Source organism: Ostrea edulis, chromosome 5, assembly GCF_947568905.1.
Source record: "Ostrea edulis chromosome 5, xbOstEdul1.1, whole genome shotgun sequence".
In the NCBI taxonomy this organism is placed as follows: Eukaryota; Metazoa; Mollusca; class Bivalvia; order Ostreida; family Ostreidae; genus Ostrea; species Ostrea edulis.
In genome coordinates this window covers 3267276-3292920 of record NC_079168.1, presented here as the reverse complement: position 1 = coordinate 3292920, position 25645 = coordinate 3267276, and the positions used below count along the sequence as shown (strand labels likewise).

Here is a 25645-nt window from a genome sequence, read left to right as displayed (position 1 = left end):
TGTTCAAAGTGGATTACATGTTCCAATTTTTAATAAGAGAATAATAATGGGAGAAAATATCAAAGGTATAATATAGGTCAAGTCATAACAATTTGTTGTAATACTTTGTTTTTATGTTCACTTCCACCAAAACTATTTAAAACTGAGAACATGACACGGGTTTAATTCAACATGTACAGTACCTAATCCTACTTCCATTGCATAAGCTTTCCATCCAGACGAATATTGAACTGATTAATATTGTTAAAATCAACTTGACTAATGATCAATACATCTGAATTTTTATCTAGAGTAGCAGTTCTTGTTTAAATGTCCTGGTTTACAACTTTGATGTAAGTAGGGCACTGATGTTTGAACTATTGAGAGGTTCATACGTTCTTGACCCGTGATTTAAAACAAATAGTGGGTCCTTGATAACATCCGGATCAAATCCCTCCTTAACCAGCTCCAACTTCCGATGTTTCATGGTCTGTGTGGTGAAGAACTCTTGAACAACCCTGATGAAAATGGGACAAGCGTAATGTGGCAGGTGTCTGAACACATGTTCATAGAGTTGTTTAAGGATTTCCTCCGACATACTGTAGCCATCTTCCAGCTGAATGGCCGCCATTCCAGCTTTGCCATCACTTCCTATAAGACATGCACTTTCTTTAAAAAGTGTAATTTTCATTCGAATCGATCTTGCTATATTGCAAAATCTATTGAATTCTACATTTTGAAAAGATACGGAATTAAAACGATACAGACGCCGAGGTATTCAACAGAAATATAAACAGAAGATCAGTATGCATGTACTTACTGGAAATAGGCAGTACATACCGGAAATAGACAGTACATACCGGAAATGAAGAGTACATACCGGAAATAGGTACACCATACACATTAACGTCATGTATGAAAGTTAGTTGCGTCATCACATTGGCGACCTCTGTGGTTGACACATTCTCACCTTTCCATCTAAAGGAAAAAAGATGGAAAAATAAAATAAACCATCTACAGAAAAAATGTTATCAAAATTATCAACTCATCTACCGAAAACATGTGATAAAAAACTATCAACACATCTACCGAAAACATGTGATAACAAGATGTGTTTGTGAAACACAAACGCCTCCGATAATGGCGAATTCTAAAGATGGCCAATGTCACAAGGACAAATATATTGGTACCAGAAGAAAGATCTTGTCACAAGAAATGCTCATGTGCAATGTGAAAGCCCCAATATAAATTTACGATTTAGAAGTTATGGCGCATGTCAATTTTTTTTTAAAATAGGTCAAACTCCAAAGTCAAGGTCACAGGGTAAAAATGTTGGTACCCACGTTAAGGTCTTGACACAATGAATACTCATGTGAAATATCATAGCTCTAACACTCACTTAGTGTTCAAACGTTATTAGCAAGGTTAAATGTTTCAAAAAGTAGGTTAAACTCCAAGGTCACAAGGTCAAAAATGTTGGTACCCACGGAAAGGTCTTGTCACAAGAAATTCTCATGTGAAATATCAAAACTCTAGCTCTTACTGTTCAAAAGTAATTAGCAAGGTTAAAGTTTCAGACAGAATGACAGACAGGACAAAAACAATATGCCCCCCCCCCCCCCAAATCTTCGATCTCGGGGGCATAACAAACTATTAATTCAGTTACAAAAAGACTTTCATAACTTTTCCTTCAATAGAAAAAAAATCAGATATTATGTAAAAAGTTCACAATCTTTCCATTTTAAAATAATTACAAATACGATAAGAAGTTTTACATTTTCCATTTATAGACAAATATGATAAAAAAAGTTTACATCCTTTCCATCTACAGAAAAAGTATAATATAAAGTTGATAATCTTTCCATCTACAGAATCACATATAATTATGATTTTAAGTTCACAACTTTTCCATCTCTTTTAAAAAATATATGATAAGGAGTTCATAACCTTTCCATGTATAGAAAAGTACGATACAACGTTTATAACGAAAGGTGAAGATAAAGAGCAGTGATCAATCTCATAAATCCCATTAGCAATACAAAACAGATAGTTTGGCAAACACGGACCCCTGGCTACACCAGAGGTGATATCAGGTGCCTAGGAGGAGTATGCATCCCCTGTCGACCGGTCACATCTGCCTTGAGCCCTATATCTTGATCAGGTAAACGGAGTTATCCGTAGGCAAAATCAGCGTACCACAAACGGTCTAACAATCGGTATGAAATACGTCAGACAACATTTGATCCAATGATAGGTTGTATTGGCAAACTAGATCGTTATAACGACCTTTATAAACTATGTGATAAAAAAGGTTTATAACCATTTACGGACACCGATTGGTGCCCGGTGGGGATATATTGTATTCTGCGGGCGGCAAATAAGTTTACGGTGGCCACCACAAAAAAAATCTGGCGACCACTAAATATTCATATGGCGGTCTTAAGAAAGTTCTATGTGACGGTAGACAAAAACTTATTTGACGCCCGCCTAATAATTACGTGGCAGATAAACTGTTTTATCACCTGACACCAACCGACTTCCGTATCTTTGCATGAAAGGTGAAAATAACTAACAATGATCAATGAAAGGTGAAGATAACGAACAGTGATTTCATAATTCCTATAAGCAATGCAAAATAGAGAATTGGGCAAACACGGACCCCTGAATATACCAAAGGTGGGATCAGGTGCCTGGGAGAAGTAAGCATCCTCTGTCGAACGGTCACGCCCGCCGTGAGCCCTATATTTTGATCAGGTAAACGGAGTTATCCGTAGTCAAAATCAGTGTGTCAAGAACGGCCTAATAATCGGTATGACTTACGTCAGATAGCATTTAACCCAATGGAAGTTTGCATTTATAGAAAGCATATTATGATAGGATAACATGTTTCCTAACTTTGCGAGATATGAATGCTAAACTTCACATACGCTAGGAATACAATTCAAAAACTCTCACCTGAAAGTATCACCAATTCTGTCTCGGAAATACACATAGTAATCACCATCTAAATACACCGAGTCCCCGAAATTAAAAAAGGAATCCCCTTTCTGGATAACATTCCGCACAATTTTTTTCTCGTCCATTTCTTTTGATCCTAGATAAAAAATTTTCGTGGTTGGTGGCATCACTGAAAGAAGCAAGCCAGTTTCACCTAGAAATAGAAAGTAATAAATTATAATTACATGTGTGTCCAGGGGTCCGTGTTTGCCCAACTATCTATTTTGTATTGCTTATAGGAGTTATGAGATTGATCACTGTTCGTTATCTTCACCTTGCATGTGTATGAAGACATATTCAATTTCTGTTATTTCCGCTATATGTACAATTATGCACTATATTTTACAACAATTCTAGTTCATATAAGCATCGGAAATAATACACGAACATAGATATTACAAAATCTCTTTTCGACGCTTTTTCTACAAGCATTTTTGCTATTTAGTGCTATTAAGAGATATCTTAAACCCGTGGCTCAACAGTTACCCTAGTCTAAGAAGGTTTTCACGCGAGAACCTGCGAAGTCGATACCTGGCTTTATTGGAATACACTTTCCCTCTTTGTCCCGGATTGGTTGCTCAGTTTTCTCGTCAAATTTAACGATGTAGAAGCCTTTAGCCTTACCATTCATAAACCTCTGTAACAAAATAACGATGTAGAAGCCTTTAACTTTACCATTCATCAACCTCTGTAACAATATTAACAATGTAGAAGCCTTTAACCTTACCATTCATAAATCTCTGTAACAATATTAACAATGTAGAAGCCTTTAGCCTTACCATTCATCAACCTCCATAGCAATAAACGCTTACAGTTTTTTTGTTTGGTCCATTTTGTAGATGTAATAACTGCAACACATTCATCTTACTTAACAAGTTGTTGTCCTTTAAAGGATAACCATAAATATATGTTTCTAAAATAATTTAAATATTCCATGTTGAAATAGAAAAGTGTTAAAACAGGATGTTTAGATCTTGAAACATGCAAATATTTCATAGCAAGTCTCTAACGATAGAGTTGTGATGAGACCTCTAACCTCGCCATTAAGAGCCATCCTTGAACTTGATCTAGACCTTAAAGTTCAAATTCAACAAGGGACAGAATTTAATCTAGATAATGACCTTTGAGTTTCATACCTCTACCCAATGATATAAACCTGACCACAAAATATTGATGCTTATAAGCTCGAACGTCGTATTTTGTTTGAATAACTCGGTGTACCTTCACCAATGATGTCCATTTTAAGATATGAACAAGGACATATTACCCCTTTGTTGAGCATTGCTGAGGTGAATGTGTTGTCATGTATGTATAAATGAAGGAATTAGATCCCATAACATTAATCGTTTATGCATGTACTCTGAGGTCAACACAGAAAATGTATCAGCCAAGTTAAACGGATTTGATTGGGAAAGGTTAGCTTGTGCATACAGAAGTGTACGTTTATCTGGATCGGGATCGAGATTCGCCTGGTGCTATGAGGAAAACATTGGCTTGATGAAGCGACCTTTATCTACAGATTGGAACCTAACCGGGTAGCACGTGACTGTACCCATGTTCCACCAACAACTGTCGAGAGAATTAAAGAATTAACTGCATGGTTTGTCAAAACGATTTTGCCACACAATGATTATGTCAAAGTCCTGATTATCACCGATTTGTCAATCATTGTTTTTCCAAATACCTTGTATACATGGTGATTAACTTTGACGTCATTCTATCGTACATTTTCCTGGATCCATGACCATCATCTGAGAATAGACTGAAGTCAAATTTTCGAAGAGATTTAATCCTTAGATTATCAATATCTATAAGTATGTGATATTAAAATCGATGATGAGCTTAGATTTTAATATCATTCAAAACTTCAATGAAATATGTTTAACTTGAGTGTATTCTCAGTTTATGATAATGGAGCCTGGTGTATGGATGTAATGGAATGTCGTGAAATAAAGACTTTTAAAAAAAAAACATTACTCACTATCAGGGGCGACCATCGCCCTAAAGCGCCGACTTTGTTACAGCAGTTCAGTAATAAAGCTGTTCCCTCTGTGGCAGCAAAGAACTCGAAGATTTGTGGAATTTTAAAACGTGTCTGGAATTCCTTCCAGATGTCGCTGCGAAGTCCGTTTCCAAACGCTGTCCTCACACAATGAGCGCCATCTAGTGGATGCTGTAAGATTGCGTATGTATCAGTTTAGAATTTAATATATACAGACGTGGAGTCTGATTAAAATCACATCTCTGAATTGGTGCTCAAAAATGTTCATGTAATTTGAAATTACAGTTTTCGAACAAAGGATTGAGAGACACAGCACAACATACCGATTCGATTAAACATTTCGGGAAAATGAAAAAAGTGAAGATACAAATAGTGACTAATGTCATAAATCCTATAAAGAATACAAAAGTATATAGAGTACGGCAAACACGGACACATGGATACACCAGATGTGGGATCAATGTCTAGGTGGAGCAATCGTGCATACTTTGACTACGAATTATCCCATTCACCTGATCAAGATAGATGGCTCAAAGCGGATGTGACCGGTCAACAACCGATGCTTACTCCTAGGCACGTGGTACTACCTGTGGGGTGTCTAGTGGTACGTGTTTGTCCTTCTCTTAATTTGTACTCTTTATAGGATTTATGAGATTGATTACTGTTCGCTACCTTTACCTGTTCATAAATATCTATACTATATATAGTATATAAACTGAAGTGAAAATAAATCAAGTTCAATTTATATGTACATTGTATATAAAAATACGTTGAGCCAAGGCAATAATCGGTATCGGAATTAAAACTACATGTACTGTGGTTCTTTTGTAATTGGGTGTCTCTTCTTGCAAGCACATTGAAGTCAATATCAGAAAACTACCAACGAACACCGAGATCCTTCTAGAATTGATTTGTTACTGTAAAAACATATGTAACATATAAGGAATGAGAAAAATACCTATCCTCCCATAAATTGTCTTCTCTCTCGAGGACACACAAGCCAGATTCTTTTCCTTCTTTTTTCCCTTAGCAGCATAATTTGTAAGTCCATGGGTGGTCACCAGTACCGAATATAATATATAGGAAATGGGAAAATTTTGGCCTGGACCGGGAATCGAACCCGAAACCCCTGTATTACTAGCCAGATGCTCTATTCACTATAGACTATCCAGGTCAATTCCCACGGTCCATATAGCCCTAACTACTACCATGCAATGGATGCAAGTCCCATGGGATGATATACATCTGATCAAGTTATAAGACTCACGGCGGGTGTGACCGGTCGACAGGGGATGCTTACTCATCCTAGGCATCTGATCCCACCTCTGGTACATGTATGTCCTGGGGTCCGTGTTTGCCCAACACTTAAGTTTGTATTATTCATAGGATTTATAAAATTGATCACTGTACATTATCTTCACTTGTTTATGCAAGTGTAAAATATTAGGGTAAGAATTTAAGATCATTGTTTCATGTGTCACTCTTGCTTGATCCAAAGTATTTAAGACGATTTATTTTGCAAACGACTTCCACGTTGAGATAGATAAAACGACGAGTATTTAGTCTGGGCTTTTAAAAGTTACTATAGTATTTTACGTTTCATTCGAAATCTTTGGACGCATGTAGAGACATCACTAACTGAATGTGAGGTAAAGTGCCAGAAAATTTGACTTATAAATGGTGCTGACTACCGTAGCAGTGATTGAGTGTTCTTTATCGCACCAACGCCTGCTGTGAAACGCAACATCTGTTTTTGACATCATATCCGTTAGCTCCTTTACCTTTACTGCTAATGCCGGACACTTGACGACGAAACAGTCACTACCAATGTTAAGATAAAAATGTAAACTGATTTCATACATAGAAGTAGGCTACATGCACTTGATCTTGAGCGATATTTTCTCTATCATAATACCATATTTGATAACATACAAAATCTAAGTATTGTTGAAGCAATTTATTACCCACTTGGTCCAAAAGTGTTATTAAAAGTAGAGGATTGTTATTCTTGTAAAGGCAGTGGTCCTGGCGAAATAGTTTTTTTAACGTCCAATTGAGAAGTTTGCACTCATATTGAGACGTCACTAGCTGTAGGCAGTACAATGGCGTCTGCGAGTATTTATCATTGGGAAGGTGAACTGGATCGAAATTAAAAGGGGGATCTAACTAACGTGTTTTGACTTAAATTCAGATTTCCACCTGAATCTTCAACTTTTTTTCAATTCCGTCAACGTCGTAAGAACATAATCCGATATAAACAAAGTTATTTTACTTATAAGCCAGAGACGCGTTTTACAAAACAACTTTTGACTTACGACGAACTTTACATTGTGAAATTTTCTTGTTTTTTGCAAGATCAATATGAATAACTCTTATTAGGCCTCAGAAAAGTTTTAATTAATTCATTTAAACTAATAATTGTGTATTGCAATTTAAAACTTACGACTTTGTTTTGCCGGAAATTAAGAACAATTTCTAAGATAGAAAAAATATAATTTTCACAAATATCGCGTTTAGTGCAATTAATGATTTCAATACATGTTCTTTCTTAAATCAACAAACGTCAAAATGCATGACTTTTCAACATTTTACACGACCATTTCTCACGATGAATTAAATACTAGACTTTTTGACATCATAGACATAGATGTAGGTGAAAAGTGAAGATAACGAACAGTGATCAATGTCATATCTCCTATAAGCAATACAAAATTGATAGTTGGGCAAACACGGACCCATGGACACATGTCAACAAAAATGGAAAAAGAAAATATTCATATCTAGTGATCAGTCATTCACAAAATTACTTTGCTAAACTACACTTTGATTCCACGCACAAGTACTCTGAAGTTGAAATAAAAAATATGCTGGAGTTTCTCATTGACAATATCTTCGTAGTCTTTAGTGATCAGGTCTCCCAACAGTCGGTTGAAATTCCCATGGACATGAATTGTGTTCCGTTGATAGCTGACCTGTTTTTATATTCTTATGAAACAGAAATTATTTTTAAAAAAAAACCCAAAAAACTTCTACATCAGAAGAAAAAATATCTTACTATGGCCTTCTACTCAACATTGAGATATATCAATTACGTTTTATCTATAAATAATAATAATTTTCATTCATATATCGGTTGGTTAGTTTATACTGTTTAATGTTCCTCTCGAAAATGTTTCACTCATATGGAGACGTCACCAATGCCGGTGAAGGGCTGCAAACTTTAGGCTCGACACTTACGGCCTTTGAACATGGAGTAATTTTTATCGTGCCACGTGTGTCACGGGGCCTTGCTTTTTGTGGTCTCATTCGAAGGACCGTCCCATTTAGTTGTCTATTACGACAAACAAAGGGTACTGAGGACATATTCACGGGACCCTTCTTATATCAAGTCAATATAACCCCCGTGAACTTAAAATAAAAGACACCACAGAGTCCTTCATTTATGTTTCGTACTTAGATATTTATTGAAAATGGATATTAACGGCAAACTAACAAATTAACTTTATGACACACGGGATGACTTCAGCTTCTCCATCATCAACTTCCTATATTTATGTAGCAATAGTCCATTGTCACCTGCATATGGTGTTTATATCACTCAACTGATACGATATGAAAGAGCTTGTTCTGCGTATGATCAGTTTTCAAATCGAGGCAGGCTACTGACAAAGAAGTTATGTTACATTTTGAAAATTTGAAAATTCTATAACGATTTAGTTTGCCAAAACAACCTATCATTGGATCAATGCTGTCTGACGTGTTTCATACCGATTAGTAGGCCAATATTTACACATTGAGTTTGACTACAGAATACTCCGTTTAATCGATCAAGATATAAGGCTCACAGCGGATATGACCGGTCGACAACCTCTGTTCACGTCTCCAAGGCACCCAATCCCACCTCTTGTATATCCAGGGGTGCGTGTTTGCATAACTCTTAATTTTATATTCCTTATAGGAATTATGAGATTGATCACTGTTCATTATCTTCACCTTTTTAAGATCACAATGTCAAAAATGGTGGTATGAAGTGTAAGGTTTCACTATTAAGAATTTATATACAGAATATAAAATTCCCACCTTTACCAGTTCTGGAAATATTGACTGGATTAATTTGTTGTTTAAAAAATAGGTCAAAATCCAAGGTTAAAGATACAAAGACAAAAACTGTGGTACCAAAACGTCTTGTCATAAGGAATGTATACATACATGAAAGATGTATCATTCACCATTCAAAGCTACGAGCAAAGTTTGAATAAAGTTTTGAAATTTGGGTCAAACTCAAAGGTCGCAAAGTCAAACTTGATGAAACCAAATGAAATATCTTACAACATGGAATCTATATACAAATATGAAACTCCTGTCTTAAATATCAGACAGTTCATGGGATATTGCCTAGATTAAATTTTGAGGTCATCCATCATGACATGAACTGAAATCATCTGAAATTCTTATCATAAGAATCTATCTATAAAATATAAAAGTTCTACCTTAAATAAGTCACTATATTTGCCTATGTTAGGTTTTCGTAAAAGTAGGTCAACTCCAAAGTGAAGGTCAAAAGGTACTTTGGTACCAAAAGAAAGGTCGTGAAGGCGAGAGCCCTATCACCGTTGAAAACTTATGAACAAGGTTCAAGTTAAAGACAGACAGGCAAACAATGATTATACACTACCAACTTTAGTTACTTAGGAATAAAGAAACTTGAATCCACACAACTTAGGAACATTTCCATTTTGATGTGATTTCTTGTGGTCCTGCTAATCTCGAAAAACTAATTCTCTGATTAATTCCAGTATGTTCCCATATAAAACTTTGATCTCCTATTGTGGCCCCACCACATCCGTGAAGCCCCTTATTTGAAGAAACATGATTTAACGCTAGCTGAAGATGCTTGCATATCAATATCACTAACCATGGCCCTTCGTGAGAAGATATTTAAAGATGTATTCCTATTCAATCCCATATAAAAATTTGATCCCCTATTATGGCTCCACCCTACCCCAAGAAGTTTTTAATTATCTCCACTTCAGAAAAGGCGAGAAATTTCATTTGAACAAACTTGAGTCCACTTTAACCAAGCATGCATTGTGGCAAGTTTGGCTGAACTTAATCTGTGGTTCTGCAGAAGTCGAAAATGTTAAATGTTTATGGACGTACGCTGGACAAAAAGTGATTAGAAAAGTTCACTTCAGTTGTCAGCTCAGGTGTACTAAATTATGAAAAAAGTGCGAAATTAATGAATGTTGTGGAATGTCTTTAAGATAGTGGGTTCATAGTGACAAATATCAAATAATTATGTCCACAAGTCGAAAATCAGTATCTTATATAATAACAAAAAGTTACCTTTGGGACGCGCAGTAGATAGCGACACAGCTCCCCGATGTACTGAATAACTGTGACCTTATATTTTCTGACATCTTCCCAGTAATGGCGGGCGGAAAACTTCCGGCGCAGCACTACAGTTGCACCTATCATGCGTAATAAAATAAAACTAGATTTATTTCTTTTTCATATAACCAGAGAGAGAGAGAGAGAGAGAGAGAGAGAGAGAGAGAGAGTTTACCTTCTGCGATCGTGTTAAATACTCCTACACAGGTAGCGGCGCTGTGATACAATGGTGTCACCACATACGTCACATCCTGCCATGTGAAGTCAATAGCGCGGTAACCATGCGATTGTGTGATCGCCTTAGCTTGGTGGATTATCGCTGGTTTTGGTAAACCTTCAACACATAAATTACATAATAACTACATAATAACTGCATGAACACGACATAAACGACTTTCCGCATGCATATTTCTGTACTCGTAAATTGCTAAGCAATAATTTCAAAATTGTATTTGAGACAAAGACAACATCTTCTGGAGTTTATGAATAAAATTAGACATATACATAAAATTGGAACAATGTGTTGCATGTAGGTATGGTATGATATATTATAGTATTGTGTCGTTTGTCGGTCCTCTGTCTGTCCATGACAAAAAAAACTTGGTCTCTTTTACACTATAAGAGGTAGACCTTTAATATGTTTTATAAGTATGCTTATTCCTTGTGGCAAGACCTTTCCATTCACATTCAAATTTTTGACTTGGTGCCTATTATATTGACCTTTTACCTACTTTTAGAAAATTCGAATATGAGCCATATATTTGAAATCGTACATTTAAGAAGCTCTGCATTCATATTTAGCATGTACGTGTTCCGAAATTTTCAAAACAACTTTAACCTTGGTCATATATTTTACAACATTAGATGTACGGCTTTCATATTTGGTATCTCTATTCTTTGTAACTATACCTTTCCAATGGTACCAACATCGTTGACCTGGTCACCTTTACAATGATCTCTGACCTACTGTAAGAAAATTCTAATACAAGCCACATCTTTTAAACCGTGAGACACTGCTTTCATAATTAGCATATACATCTCTTGGGAGAAGACATTTCCATTGGTACCAAATCTATTGACCTTGTGACTTTAGAATTGACTTCTGACCTACTTTGAAAATTCTTCAGTAAAATGAATTCCAGATTCTTGTTACCCGGGGGCATCAGTGTTTCAAAAAATACACCATGTTTCTTGTTTACCATTCGATGAAAGATGAAGATAACGAAAAGTGATCAATTTCATAACTCCCATAAGCAATACAAAATAGAGGGTTGAGTAAACACGGACCCCTGGATATACCAGAGGTGTATCGATGTATTGCAATAATCATCACGCTGACTCACTTCATAGCGATTTTTAAAACCTAAGGGTGAGTCATGCTAGTACCTTTTTGTGTTTGAGAGTCCGGGGATATCAGTTCTTAAAACAGGGTTAGAATTGCAAACTAATGCCATATTTGAATTCATTGGAGTGTAAAATTATAAGATAATGATAGTCTATCTACGGTTCGAATTTCCTCGATTACGAACCTTATAACAGAGAGCACAATCGCGATTACGTGTACGCTTGATTTGGTGTATCTAAATAAACTTGCTTCAGTAGTGTTCAAAACTAGCTGATGAATGATACAATATCTGAAAATAATGTTTGGACCATTAAGATGTACATGTACATGCAATACACTGCAGCTAATACTTAACTCAGAGCATGTAGGGGATTCTACCCACTTTACGAATACTGACCCGTCGTCCCGGAAGTGTATATGTAGCATACTGGGCTTTGCAAAGTAACTTTTTCACGCGCTGATTTGCAGACCGGAACTGGGAGTGATTGCACCAATAGGGTGTCAAAAGAAATAACTCTTTCTGGCAGCGATTCAGTCGTTGTCCCGGACACAAAGATCGTAAAGTCCTCTGGAAGTTTGTCCCACACATTCTTGATTGTTTCTAGAAGGTCATGACCTGTAAATTATGATATAACGTATTGTTTTGAAATTTCGCACTTGTCCTTTGGCTCTCAAATGAAACTGATAATTATCATTTCTAAATCCAGACGGAATTTTTTTGGTTGATGAATGAAGAACAGTAAATATAACATCTAATAAACAATTTTAACAACATTACCTACCTGTTGGTTAGTGCAAATATTTCTCATGAGATTTTATTAATCAGTTAATATTATGAAGATGTACTCTCTCTCTCTCTCTCTCTCTCTCTCTCTCTATATATATATATATATATATATATATATATATATATATATATATACTGTATATACACACACACACACACACACACACATATATATATATATATATATATATATATATATATATATATATATATATATATTTGCTTGGACTGACTAGCAGTAAAACTAGACTTTCTTTAGCGTACCAACCTTTGCCCACTATCAGATGTTTGGACTGACTAGCAGTGAGTGAGTGTATTAATGGCTCCTCTTGTAGGTGATAGTTGATAAACGTACCAGCTAAACCCAGCTTCAAAAGACCTGGAAATAAGAAGAATAGTTATCCAATTACCTAAGAACATGCAGAGAGTCGCGTATTGTTGAGGAAGTTCCTTATACATGGTTAACAGCCTCTTTAGGTAGCATGTAAATATTGGTGAAATGTCCAATATAGAGAAGAAAAATATATGTGAAGCGGCAAAAGATACAATGTAAGCGTGTTAATATGGAAAATGTTATGCTAGCGCCCATGTCTGATCATTAAGCTGTTTCTAAATTTAATTTCAACTAACAGAAAACGCATCGCACCAAAATCTTGAAACTTCATGCCCTACCAGGGAGACCTCCACTTTAAACTTTATAGGTTTGAAGTGAAATACATATGTTTTGCAGAAGAGAAGGTAGAATCTTCCAAAGGTGAGCATTGATACCTTAAATGATACTTTTTTCCATAACTTTTTTATGAAAAAAAAATCCAGTGTAATAGGTATAGGGCTTTAACTTCTACATATTAACCGCCTATAAACTGTTCATCAATGTATTCATGTAAACAAACCAAGAAAAGTCCAGACAAATTCTGGGGAATTATAAACCATAATGGCAACAGCATCGCCCACTTTCAGATTCCAGCGAGACACCACATTTGCGACTCTGTTCGCCATGGCATCGATCATTCCGTAGGAATACTCCTTGTCTTCAAACACAATGAAAATTCTCTCGGGATGAAGACGAGAAGTCTCTTCGAACATGTCTATCAGGAGCCGCCTTGATTGCATGTCACGAGCAATGACGTCATCTGATTTCCTGGTTGTGTAAATTGTTTTGAAGTCGTCGTAAAGGCTGGGATAAAACGCTCTCCAAGCCAGAATACCACCACCCACACCTCCCGCCATGGTGGCTAGAACGCTCTTTTGATCCACCATTTGTATACTGAAACGAAAAATTACTATAAACCGTAGATGCATGTAAAACCAGTGCTATCATCGGAAGGAAGAAAAATTACTGCATGTATGATATACAAATCATAGCACTTAAATGCGAATCCAGAAAGCGGCCAGAACACCATAAAACTAATGCTCATACTTGTGGCCACATGTGTATTTTCCTGCACGTTTTACATTGTAATAAACTGTAAGATGGAGTCAGAGAGAGAGAGAGAGAGAGAGAGAGTTGTCCCTTGTCATTTCTATGTTTGTCTAAATCTATTTTAGACAGCTTTATACTCATATACAACCACGGACTTCTTGAGATCAATATGATGGTTTAGCTATCTGAAAGGTAGAATCTGGTTAGTTTAGTTCGAGGGCAGCTAAAGCGTCATATTTAACGCGGAATGTCAATTCTTTTTTTTCCATTTAACTGAATAATTGAAAACATTGAAACGGGATACTAGTTAGAGTCTGCGAAATGATACCTGGTCGGCCATCTTTGTATACAGTTAGATTGCACGACTGAACGTGATCAGAGACGCGAGTTTTTACTATTATTACCGTCTTCCTTGGAAGACGGTATGCAGAGTTGAAGTCTTTTACAGTCTTCGGACTTTGCACTTCCTCTCTTTTTTCATTGGTAGAAAGTGCATGAAGTGAAAATTTTCAATTATTTCATTGGTTGAAATGCTCTTCAAGGCAAGGGAGATAATTTTCTGGTGTTCTAATTTTCGTACGACTTAACAATTTTTCAAGATTTTCAATCTTAAAAAAATCGACAAAAAGAAAAATGCAATTCATGAAATTGACACATTACTTTTTTAAAAGCAACTAATACAAAGCATTTCTATGGTTACTTCATTTACAGCAATGTTTTCATTTTTGCATACAAACAGAAAAACTCGCCGTTTTTTTGTTTTGATTGCTTGTGTTTTGGGAATTGTCTATTCGGTAGGGCTAATCCCTACAAAACAGTTTTAATGATACCTTAAGCTAAGAATTACATAAGAATAAATAAGGCTTGACTTCAAAATGAGGATCCCTGTTTTTTTAAAGCATGCAAAAGAATAATCCATCCACCAGTTATTACAATTTATGTAAACGAGTCTAATTTATGCATTTTCAGGGACTTCCAGAAGTATAGTTAATTATGTGTGACTGTTTCATATTTTTTCTTACATATCATAGAGTGACGTTTTTTCATGATTTAAATCAGAGACACAATTGTATTTATGTCTGTGAAGTAACGTTGAATCACAAGAATTTTTATACAATTTAACTTAGAATTTTGATGAATTCACTCTTGATTGCTGATATGTATTTTCTGATATAATTTTTGGCAAAACTATTACAATATTCTCAGGTCTTCATCCTGGTTAATTTCTAAAGCAGTTGTACTGTACAATATGCAAGAATAATTTTTATGCAAATTTGAGCAATTTAAATCTTTTTAGTTTGTTTTGTTTCATAACTTTGTTAAAAAATAAATATTTTGATATACACACTGAAAATCTCAGTTTCATTTGATATAGAGGCTTTAATCAGTGCTAATACAGGGAACAGTGATTTTGATTTCCAGTACATATACCCTTCATAAATACAAACTTTTACAATGGGAGTCAGGACACGGCTTTGTAGGCATGATGTCCGTGAGATTATTTATTTTAGCTCAATTCAATAATGAAGACAAGGGACATAATTCAACTTCGCTCTATAGAGTTGCTGCTAAAGACGGCAAGCTTTTTAAAAAAGCTTTACTTGTAATAATTGAATGATTTAAAATACCGAAACCTGCAACTAGAGCTTATCAAACCATACTTGATCGGCCATCTTTATATCGGGTTCGATGTTTCTATAGATCAAAAATTGTTACTCTAGTCCGTAATCGACTTCCACTTTTCAGTCTTTACAGCTACGAGAGCAAGACCCAGTTAAAAGTAATGAGAGACACGAGTTTTCATTGAACGAATCAAACGCATCAATCTTAAAGTTCCAAATTCATTTTTTGTCGGAATTGTTTATCCTCCTTGAAGTCACGTTCATGGAGATGAGTCAGATTAGCAGACTGTGGATAAGGTAAAAAGTTTCTGAATTATATCTCTGGGGTCTATTTCTGCCATTGAGAAAAGCTTGCCATTTTGTGACACATTTTGGAGTTTTACTTTGGTTTACTATTATGGTTCAGTATACATCCTTACAGATTGATTTGTAATTTCATGTTGAGAAATATTAATGCTTAATATGCCTAATGTAGTTCTATCGAAATCGGGTTTAATGTTTTTCTTCTTCATTCACATGGAATGGTAATACCAGGGCCGTACCCAGACTTTTTCAATGGGGGTGCATAAATTTACGGCGAGTGGTTTTGGGGCCGCTTAAGGCCCCCAAGCGGGTCCAGGGCGAAGCCCGGTGGGAGGGGGGGGGGTCCTGGTGGGGGGGGGGGCGAAGCCCCCCGGAAGCAGAAGCGAAATAGAGAAAAATAAGGGTAAAAATGCTCTATCCTGGATGCAATTTTTGCTTTTTAGAAAATATTTGACTTTAATAGTGCTTGATGATTTACACAGCCGACTTTAATAGTGCTTAATGGTTTTCACAGGGGGGTGCGTTTGCACCCCCCGCACCCCCCCCCCCCCCCCCTCGGTACGGGCCTGAATACTCAAACATTACAAATACAGTAATGAAATCCGTTTTACTAAATAATTCTTTATTTTTACTCACAATCTCAATATATAATGACTCCATGCTTAAGGCATTTTCTCCTGAGGAATTTTGTTTGAAATTTGTTACCGAAACATAAGCATATATCGTTGGATGTTTGTTTTAAACGCACACACAGGTTTCATGGGGAACTTCCAAAAATCACGCAACATTCTTCTACAAGTTACAATTATTTCATAGACAACACTATTACACAGAGTATCTCATTAACGGCATTAGCAACGCCCCAGTTCTCGGGGGCGAAGCCTAGGCAATGGGTTTGTTCTAAGGGAACTGGAATTTTGGAATTTATCATACCGATACATACACTAAACCCCGAATAAAACTTCTTTTGATAGCACCAGTTGATAGAATATCGCTACCAATGACATTAGTCTATCCATCGTGACGTCATATATGAAATCTAAGGGGAAATATGACGTATGTATTAAGAACAACCCCGGAGGTCGAGGATTTCGTTTAACACCAACCTCGAGGGGTGAAGTTTTTATTTTCCAACAACACCTGAACACCGCGAGTTTTATCTTATTTTAATCCCAAAAACTAGATATTACACGTGGTATTTCTAGGACTCTACTGTGGTGACGTCAAACTATGAAATCTCCAATATTTAGGATTGGTCAGTAACAGCCTAACAGGTACATGTACATACTGTACATATTGTTTTAATATATATTACTAATATTTCTGAAAGTCACTGGTCAAACTTGACGTAAAAACTTCTATATCAAAGCGAAAACCCCACCACGTAACAATAGTTTTTAAAGAAATTCTTATGCAAGTTTTGGCTTATCTGGTCCAGAGATTCTCGAGAGAAAAAAAATTTAAAGACATTTTATTTTCACTATTTCCCTATCATGTCCCCATGGCTACCACTCCCTGTGAACAAATTCCGCCCACTTTAACCAAGAATACTTTGTGCCAGATTTGACTTAAATTGGTTCAGTGGGGATGGAATGTCGAACCAATCTTTCTCTTCACCCAGATACGCTTTGTGTGAATATATCTGAAGCGTAACTCGGCGATTCTTGAAATCAACAGCGACAACAATAGCAAGAAGTATACAGGTAGTCGACGAACACATTTTAATCAGAAAATTACACATAAGATAATGGCGAATAAAATGTTCCATCCTTTGCTACATGTTGTCCCGAATGCATGTAATATATAAATGGCACAAAATCCTCTAAACTCATTTAACACTTTCACTTCCGATACTTTTAAGATTTTTAAACACTGCATGATAAATGGTTTTGTGGGAATAGATATGAGTAGGTAAAGCACAAAGGATACCAAAGAAAACGTTACACCAACAAGAACGAAAAATAAAGATAACGAAGATGTAGTTATCAATCTCATAAATCCCACACAGAATACAAAAGTCAAAGAATACAAAATTAATAGTATGGCAAACATGGACCACTGAACACATCAGAGGTGAGAGCAGGTGTCTAGGAGGAGTAGACATTCCTTGTTGATTGGTTACACTCGACGTGAGCCTTTTATCTTTTTCGGGTAAACGGAGTAATCCGTAGTCAAAATCATGATGCAAATAGCGGTCTAATAATGATATGAAACACGTCAGACACCATTCGACCCAATGACAGGTTGTACTTGCAAATTAGATCTTTACAACGACATTCCAAAAAGGTGACTTTAAATGAGATTGTTGAACCCCTGGAACATCAACTTATTTGTCAGTAATATGCCTCGATTTAAAAATTGATCATACGCAAAGCATGCTGTCGTGTATCGAATCAGTCCAGAGATATCAACACTAATGATATAGTATATGATAATGGAATACATGCATTGCTTCATAAATATGACAGAAGCATGAAATCCACATTCCTACTCTTCATAGAACCTGAACCTCAACCCAGTCAGAACCATGAATTTCACATACCCCTCTTCTTCCTAAAGCCCAAATCTCGGATCAAGCAGAACCACGAATTTCGCTATTTCGTTAGATTGTGTCATGCTCGTGTCGTATAGTCCCTAAGCAGGCTTGTGGGATTAGGGGCTAGGGCGGAGTCTCCCCCTCGGTGTTTGGATACACTTTTTTTTAAATTCATAAAATATGTGACATTTTATCCAACGTACCGTTTTTGAAATCTAACTCGGGGATCACGAATTTCACAATTGCGATACATGTATATGGGCTTCTAATAGCCTCCTATGTTGGGACAATGCCTTAGATGGCCATATGGACGAATGTAAACAGAGGGAACGGTGACAGAACATAAGGTGGAGGCTTCCATGTTCATTGCATGTTCAGGAGCCAACGAAACAGATTCTACACTAGTTCAAGAGAAAATTAATCAATACATTGTCTTATCAGAGTATCTGTCTATAATCTATATTTAGCCCGCTCTGGGGAATAAACGCTATACAAATTTGAGTTACCGGCCTCATACTTCTATGAATACTACGTCGACGTTGCACAACCGTGATTATTAAGTTGTTCCCTGCATGCAGAGAAACTGCAATTAAGATAGTTTAATTGTTTGGAAAACGATAATATGAAGCATGCATAAATCATTATTTACCTAATTTTCCTCTGTGTACAACTCCAGGGGGAACAGCTCCTATATTTTGGCACAGTTTTATCTAAGCCACTGAAGTTTGTTTGCTAATGGCCAGAATTATGTCACGTCACGAAGACGGGATGATGGCATATGTACTCTGGTGGTGTTTTTAATTTTTTTTTTATTAATTTATTTATTTATCTTTGCCTTTTGTCCAAAATGATATTATCAATCACACCTGTACTGAACTGTTTCTGTCGGCCATTACGACGGATCATTCGTCAGTTCTATTTTGAGTTTATCTTGTCCCTCGGTGTTCATCACATCCATTCACTGGGTCAATACGACCTCGTACGCTACCAATTGTTTCAAGTTTAAATATTGAAGGATTGATTGGTACATTTTTTTTCGAAAAGAAACTAAAAAATGTTGACCTATTTTTTTTTTATTTTTTTTTTTTTTTTGTTGGTTTGTTTGGGTTTTTTTTTTTTTTTTTTTTTTTTTTTTTTTTGCAGAAATACATCCCACGAAGACTACAGTCTTATTTTTCATTAAAACTGGTTAACACGTTAGAATTTTTATACAGTAATAATTTCCTTAATTGTGTTCGGTATCATATATATTTGCATGGGCACATCCACTTTAAATTGAATTGCGGTAGGCAATATTTCTTTGTTTAATATGGCGTGTAGAACGGTGCAATATCATTCAAATCTTGATTTATATGCGAATATTTTTATTTTTATTCAATAATCCTGTTATTCATGAGCTGCAGAACTGTAGCTCTCAGAAAAATATATTGGGACAAATCAGAGAGCTGCAGATCCACCCCTTATAAAAACCTTCGTTTTACAGCGCACAAAAGTGCACACAGTTGAGGCCTTATATCGCTATATTCTTGCATCGTAGTCTCATGAATTTGATATAAAAAAAATTCTTAGCATGTTTTCCTACTATACTTGTGTCCACACATACATGTATACCTTCAGATATTCATCAAAGCCCCCAAAGGACCCGGAAACTGAAAGCTTCGAATGATTTCGTTCGTTGATGATAATTCCGCTGTTTGGTTTTTTATTTGATGCATGTATTCATTTATTTTCACTTTATGAATTTATTTATTCATTCATTTTCACTTTTAATGAATTTATGTATTCTTTTTTTTTTTAAATCGAGAATGTTAGAAATATATCTTTTGGAGGAATTTTACTCACTGGTTATAATTTAAAAGACTATGGTAAACTATTTGATACCAAAAAGTTTATATTTTCTATTAGAATCCATCATTCATATTTTCAAAAAAGTTGTCAAGAGCAATAACTCTAGCTAATGCTGGTATTTTCTTCATTATATACAGTCTATCATACAACGATTTCCCCGATATCCACAATTATAATTTATCTATATTTATGAAAGAGCAGTTTTTAATTCTGTTGACGGAAAGTTTTTGTCATTTTGACCAGTTTTATGTCTATTTTTATCTTGTCGTTTAATGAAAATGTGCGATTTTCTAATGTTGACATAGATTTCCGTATGTCTGACATTTTTAATAGGGTGGCATCATATATTATTTCTTTGGTCAATAACATCGTCGGAAACCCAGGTCAGTTTCAATTCTTTAACCTCGAGGTACATGTAATAGATGTGCGACAGACCGTAGGCTTCCGAGGATGGTTATTAATTAAATTGAACTATATCAAATGGAAATAAAAATAGTTTTTTTTTTCTACTTTGAACCTTTGGTATTGATAAGTCACTTGAGGGTGGAGCTACCGAGCGAAGTAAATTCTACGTTTTTACGCCAGGCAAAAAACTTTTTTATTTAAGTTTCAATCAATCGAAAGCTGAAATGCAAGTTTGTCACTGTTAATCCAAACTAATAGATTAATCAAAGAATGTAATTTTTCCAAATAAAAACTTGTTTCTTGTTTTCACAATCAAAACTGTGATAAAAACATAGGACAGATACCTGAAAATAAAGTGCGAAACAAAACGAAACCAAAAAGTAATCGTAACGAAATCAACCGTGACAAAGTCAGCTTAGAGTGTTTGGTTACTTATCTTTACAATGAAACAAGAAAAATTATGGAGTGTACAAGAGCGGTACTCCTCATAGACTAGGACAAATGTTATTAATTTAGTGATTTTAATAAATTAACTTGTGTTTCAAGTCTTCTTGATGATTTTAAAATTTAAAAGAGTAATATATTTTTTAATGATAATATTCAATCTTCCTAACCGCGTAGTCAGCCAGTCGTCCGGTTTGATTCAAGTGATCAATTATTTAGAGCGACCAGTTTTCCTCTTTGAACATCGGTGGAATTTTTTATGTAAAATATTTCACGATTTAACCAATAGTTGCATACATGTATCTCTCTCTCTCTCTCTCTCTCTCTCTCTCTCTCTCTCTCTCTCTCTCTCTCTATATATATATATATATATTATATTTATTTCACGATTCAGCCAATAGTTACATCTCTCTTTCTTTATCGCTCTCTCTCACGATTTAGCCAATAGTTACATCTCTCTTTCTCTCCCTCACTCTCCCTTTTTAATCGCACTTTTTTGAATGACATATGAAAATCTCTTTATACTGGGTATACAAATTCGACGATAGCTGTCCTAAGAAGATAAGGTTTTAGTTTATTAGATGTTTCATGAACTGTCAAAATAATATTGACCTGTTCAACTGATTAAACTTCAGGTACGCAGAGTGCAGGGGTCAGTCGCCTAAAGATGTTCTGTTTCCCAAGCTTTGAAATTCCATACCCTATAACTTGAATCCCCTTCACCCAAGGATGATTGGATAAGTTGTACTAAGTTTGATTGAAATTGGTCCAGTGGTTCTGGAGAAGAAGATGAAAATATGAAAACGTAACGCCGACGACAACAGACGCCGGACAAATTTTGATCAGAAAAAGTCACTTAAGTCCTCAAATTCAGGCGAGCTAAAAAGCTTTCATCATATAGATTTTTCTTATTTTATACAAAGGCAGCCTATGATTAGAGAAAGGCACCCACAAATTTCGGGGTCACGAGGTGTCAGTCACTGGCCTTATATTCCAAGTTCAGTATATTATCATTCTGACACAAAATGATATTTTCAAAGGTTTTCAATATAACTTCCATATTCTACAGAAAAGTAAGTTTCTATAAGATAGAACTTTTACTTATATCTACAGTCTACTTTCATTTCTCATGAAGTTCACAGTCGTTAAAACAAACGTACTACATTTATGAAGTAGTTCTGCATTTATACGCGCATTGTTTACATTTACAACGAGTTTATAAGAAAATGTCTACCATTATAATTTGTCATAGTAAAGATATGAGAGGAGAAAACATTGGAAATGTAAGTATTAAAGATTATGAGCTTTTGTGTGTTTATCCATCATCTTAACATCGTTCTTGCTCAGTATTTGCAACAAAAGCTTTCATCCTGCAGTGAACCCGGAAATGATGATGTAGGAAAAGAACATATTGACCTGCATTCTCTTCCACAGAGTTATCGGTCCTTTCTCTCCCTTACACCTCTGTCAACTCCTAGGAGCGTGTTTGATTACAACAAAACTGGATTCGGTTTTTGAATCTGGTTTCGTAAACCAACTGCTTGTAATCAAACGCTCAAACCGAAACTGGATTTTAGCAAGATGACTGTCAGTAATGTAGAATGCTATCCATGGCTTGAGTTTTTGTTTGAGGATGAAGGAATTGACCTTTATACGTATTATTCCCAACCTGTTGTAAATTTCTTTCGATAGCCGGACTGATTTGGGTACGGAACGACCTGTGATTTATTTCTTCTTTTTATTGAATGTTAACCCTAGCTAACGTGTAAATGCGTTTCCATAACCAGTACACATGTATTTACAGGGAACGTCTAGGCCATGTGCGTCTTGCTTTGGTTTTCCGTCTGTTTGGTAATTATATAGGTAAAACTGTCCCAAAATAGCATTCTGTTGTTGACATTTGCACGTACGCAAACTATCTAACAATCTATAAGGATTAACAAATAACAAAACTTCAATAATGAAATGACAAAACTTATGGAACTTTATCGGCCGCCATCTTGAAACCAAAAAATCCAGCCTCAGAGCAGGATTCGCGGTTTCTCGAATCTGGTTCCGGTTTTGCAGAAACAAACGACACGGTTTACGAATCCGGTTTCGGTTTGCTTGTAATCAAACGCGCTCTAGAAAATAGTCCGTAACCCACATGATAATATATCGATCACATGATCTAAATATGGCAACGTGCATGATGTTACTTCATTCTCTTCCACAGAGTTATCGGTCCTTTCTCTCCCTTATAAGGGAGAGAAAGGACCGATAACTCTGTGGAAGAGAATGATTGACCTGTAGTAGTAACTCAGTTTACTTCCTGACCGAGAGGTCACGAGTTCAAGCCCGCTCATGTCATGGCCGCGTCAAGTCTATAGACGTAAAAAAAAAAAAATAAAAAAAAAAAAAAGGGATGGGGGGAATACGTAGTGACTGTTCCTTCGCCAATTCGCCAAAGGTTCGGTATTTAGTGAGAGTCATTGCTCTTTCGTATGTGGCTTTAAAAAGTCGGGACAGGTGTTGGCCCACGTCAAAGAACCCTCACTGATACAGCCCTGAGCACTAAGCATATAACTGTGCAATATTCAGATACTTCACCTACAACTGGTGACGTCTCAATACGAGTGAACAATTCTCGACGGGGCGCTTAAGAAACAAATAAAACATTGTTAAAGCAATTTTTTTGATTAAGAAATAGTTTGTTTAGATATTTATCCCGTATTTGAATGCTGCATAACTGCACTACTGAATATAATGGACTAACAAAATTTACAAAGAATACAAGAGAAACTGTAGTCGAATAAGTGGCGGTCGTCAGATGAAAAGTGGTGGCCGCCAGATACATGTAAACTTAGTGGCGGACGCTAGATAATAAGTGGTGACCGCCAGTTAATTTATATGGCTGCCGCCAGATACTATATGACGGCCACCAGGTAGATTTAAGTGGCGGTCGCCAGATAGAATAAAGTGATGACCGCCAGCTAATGTATATGGTTACCGCCAGATGATATTTGGCGGCCAGCATATAGATTAAGTGGCGGCCGCCAGATAAAATAAAGTGGCGCGGTCGCCAGTTAAATTGATATTAATTCTGTACCCTGGCACCTAACGGCTTCCGTACTCGTCTTTTGGTCCTGTTCACTGCTTGTTCTCACGCAGGACCTGACTGCATCTATATAACAGTTTGACAGTCAGCCGCGTACATTCTGGAGGCTGATGTTGAAATCCCACTAAGCAAGTGTTTGACGCATGTTTATCTCAACTTCAGAAATGATAGTCCCAATGCGCTTATCTGCGTACCGATTTGGTCCTCGTGCAAACCTCCGTTTGATTCCATCACTGATTCTTAGTCGGATATAGAAATATCACTATTAAAATTTGATTGTACAGTCTAATTTCAGGTCAAAGTTTGCTAGATATGATCGACTTAAAAACTTCTTTCAGATTCTATGTCCCAAAATATCACTGAGTACAGTAGCTGTGTCCTTTATGGGCGAACTACTTTAGATTTAATTTGAGTACAGAAAAATCCTGTCCCCGTAATTCATTCATGAAATGACTCGGGACTTTTACTTTTAAAAGTATTGTCCTCCTAGTGACCTTTTCCACGTGACCTGAGACGAGAATCATGACCTTTTCCACGTGACCTGAGACCAAAATCATGACCTTTTCCACGTAACCTGAGACCAGATTCGTGACCTTTTCCAAATGCCTTGTGACAAGAATCATGGACTTTGATATGAACCTTGAGTTTAAAATGTGGCTTATTTACAAAGTTACAGCTTGTGTAACAAATTTGAAACTTTTCTCTGCAACCCTGACATTGTACAAAATGACCTTGGGTCAGCGACATGAAACATCCTATGGTAGAAAGCACACACTGGGTTTCCCTTAAATCAACATTACATCCTTCGCCTCATCGGATATTGCATCGTCGGATAACCAAGGGTGATCTCGTCTTTTACTCATCACCCGTGGGCAAACTCACCGAAAAATCATCGTATGTAATTTATATGCGCGGGCCATTTGATTGGCTGCTGCACAAAGAGCCGCGATGGCAAATCAACGAATCAAAGTTTACATTATGTATGTATGCTCGGCAATGACAAAAACTTTTCCGTAGTTAACACACGGCCGATTGCAAATAAATCCACTCACCAGTGCATTTCGCAGTTTGAGAAAGGTACTTCCATATAATTTTTGACTGGTATTTGATGTAAGTGACCTGTACGAAGTACTTGTCTTTAATCGCTTTAAAACAAACAAATTCACGTTTTAATGGGCGTCAAGTGGATATTTAGCATAAATAGCAAACTAAATAAACATATTTTCAAAATTGCAGAGTTCCAGCTTTCTGACTGGTTGTCTATAATCAACAAATTAGCATATTTTACGACGATATTTTGGCGAGTTTGCCCACGGGTGATGTAAAAAACGAAATCACCCGTGGGTATCCGACGGTGCGGATATTGTAATGTTAGTGAAGACGGTATCATATAGTTAAAGTATTTTACAGTCTTCAGACAACACACTTCCTCTCCTTTGTGATTGGTAGAAAATGTATGATGTGAA

At 36.2% G+C, this 25645-nt stretch overlaps 1 protein-coding gene across 1 annotated transcript; it reads right to left on the bottom strand.

Moving 5' to 3' along the window:
- Positions 1 to 19447, bottom strand: LOC125649002 (long-chain fatty acid transport protein 2-like). Its single transcript, XM_048876134.2, has 11 exons — positions 19035 to 19447; positions 13395 to 13768; positions 12770 to 12880; positions 12112 to 12330; positions 10545 to 10703; positions 10325 to 10449; positions 4958 to 5149; positions 3508 to 3613; positions 2935 to 3130; positions 860 to 957; positions 1 to 630 (listed from the first exon to the last, which is right to left on the bottom strand). The coding sequence occupies exons 2-11, from the start codon at positions 13759 to 13761 to the stop codon at positions 320 to 322; spliced, it is 1884 nt and encodes a 627-aa protein (XP_048732091.2). The 5' UTR covers positions 13762 to 13768; positions 19035 to 19447; the 3' UTR covers positions 1 to 319.
- Positions 19448 to 25645: the final 6198 nt, after the last annotated feature.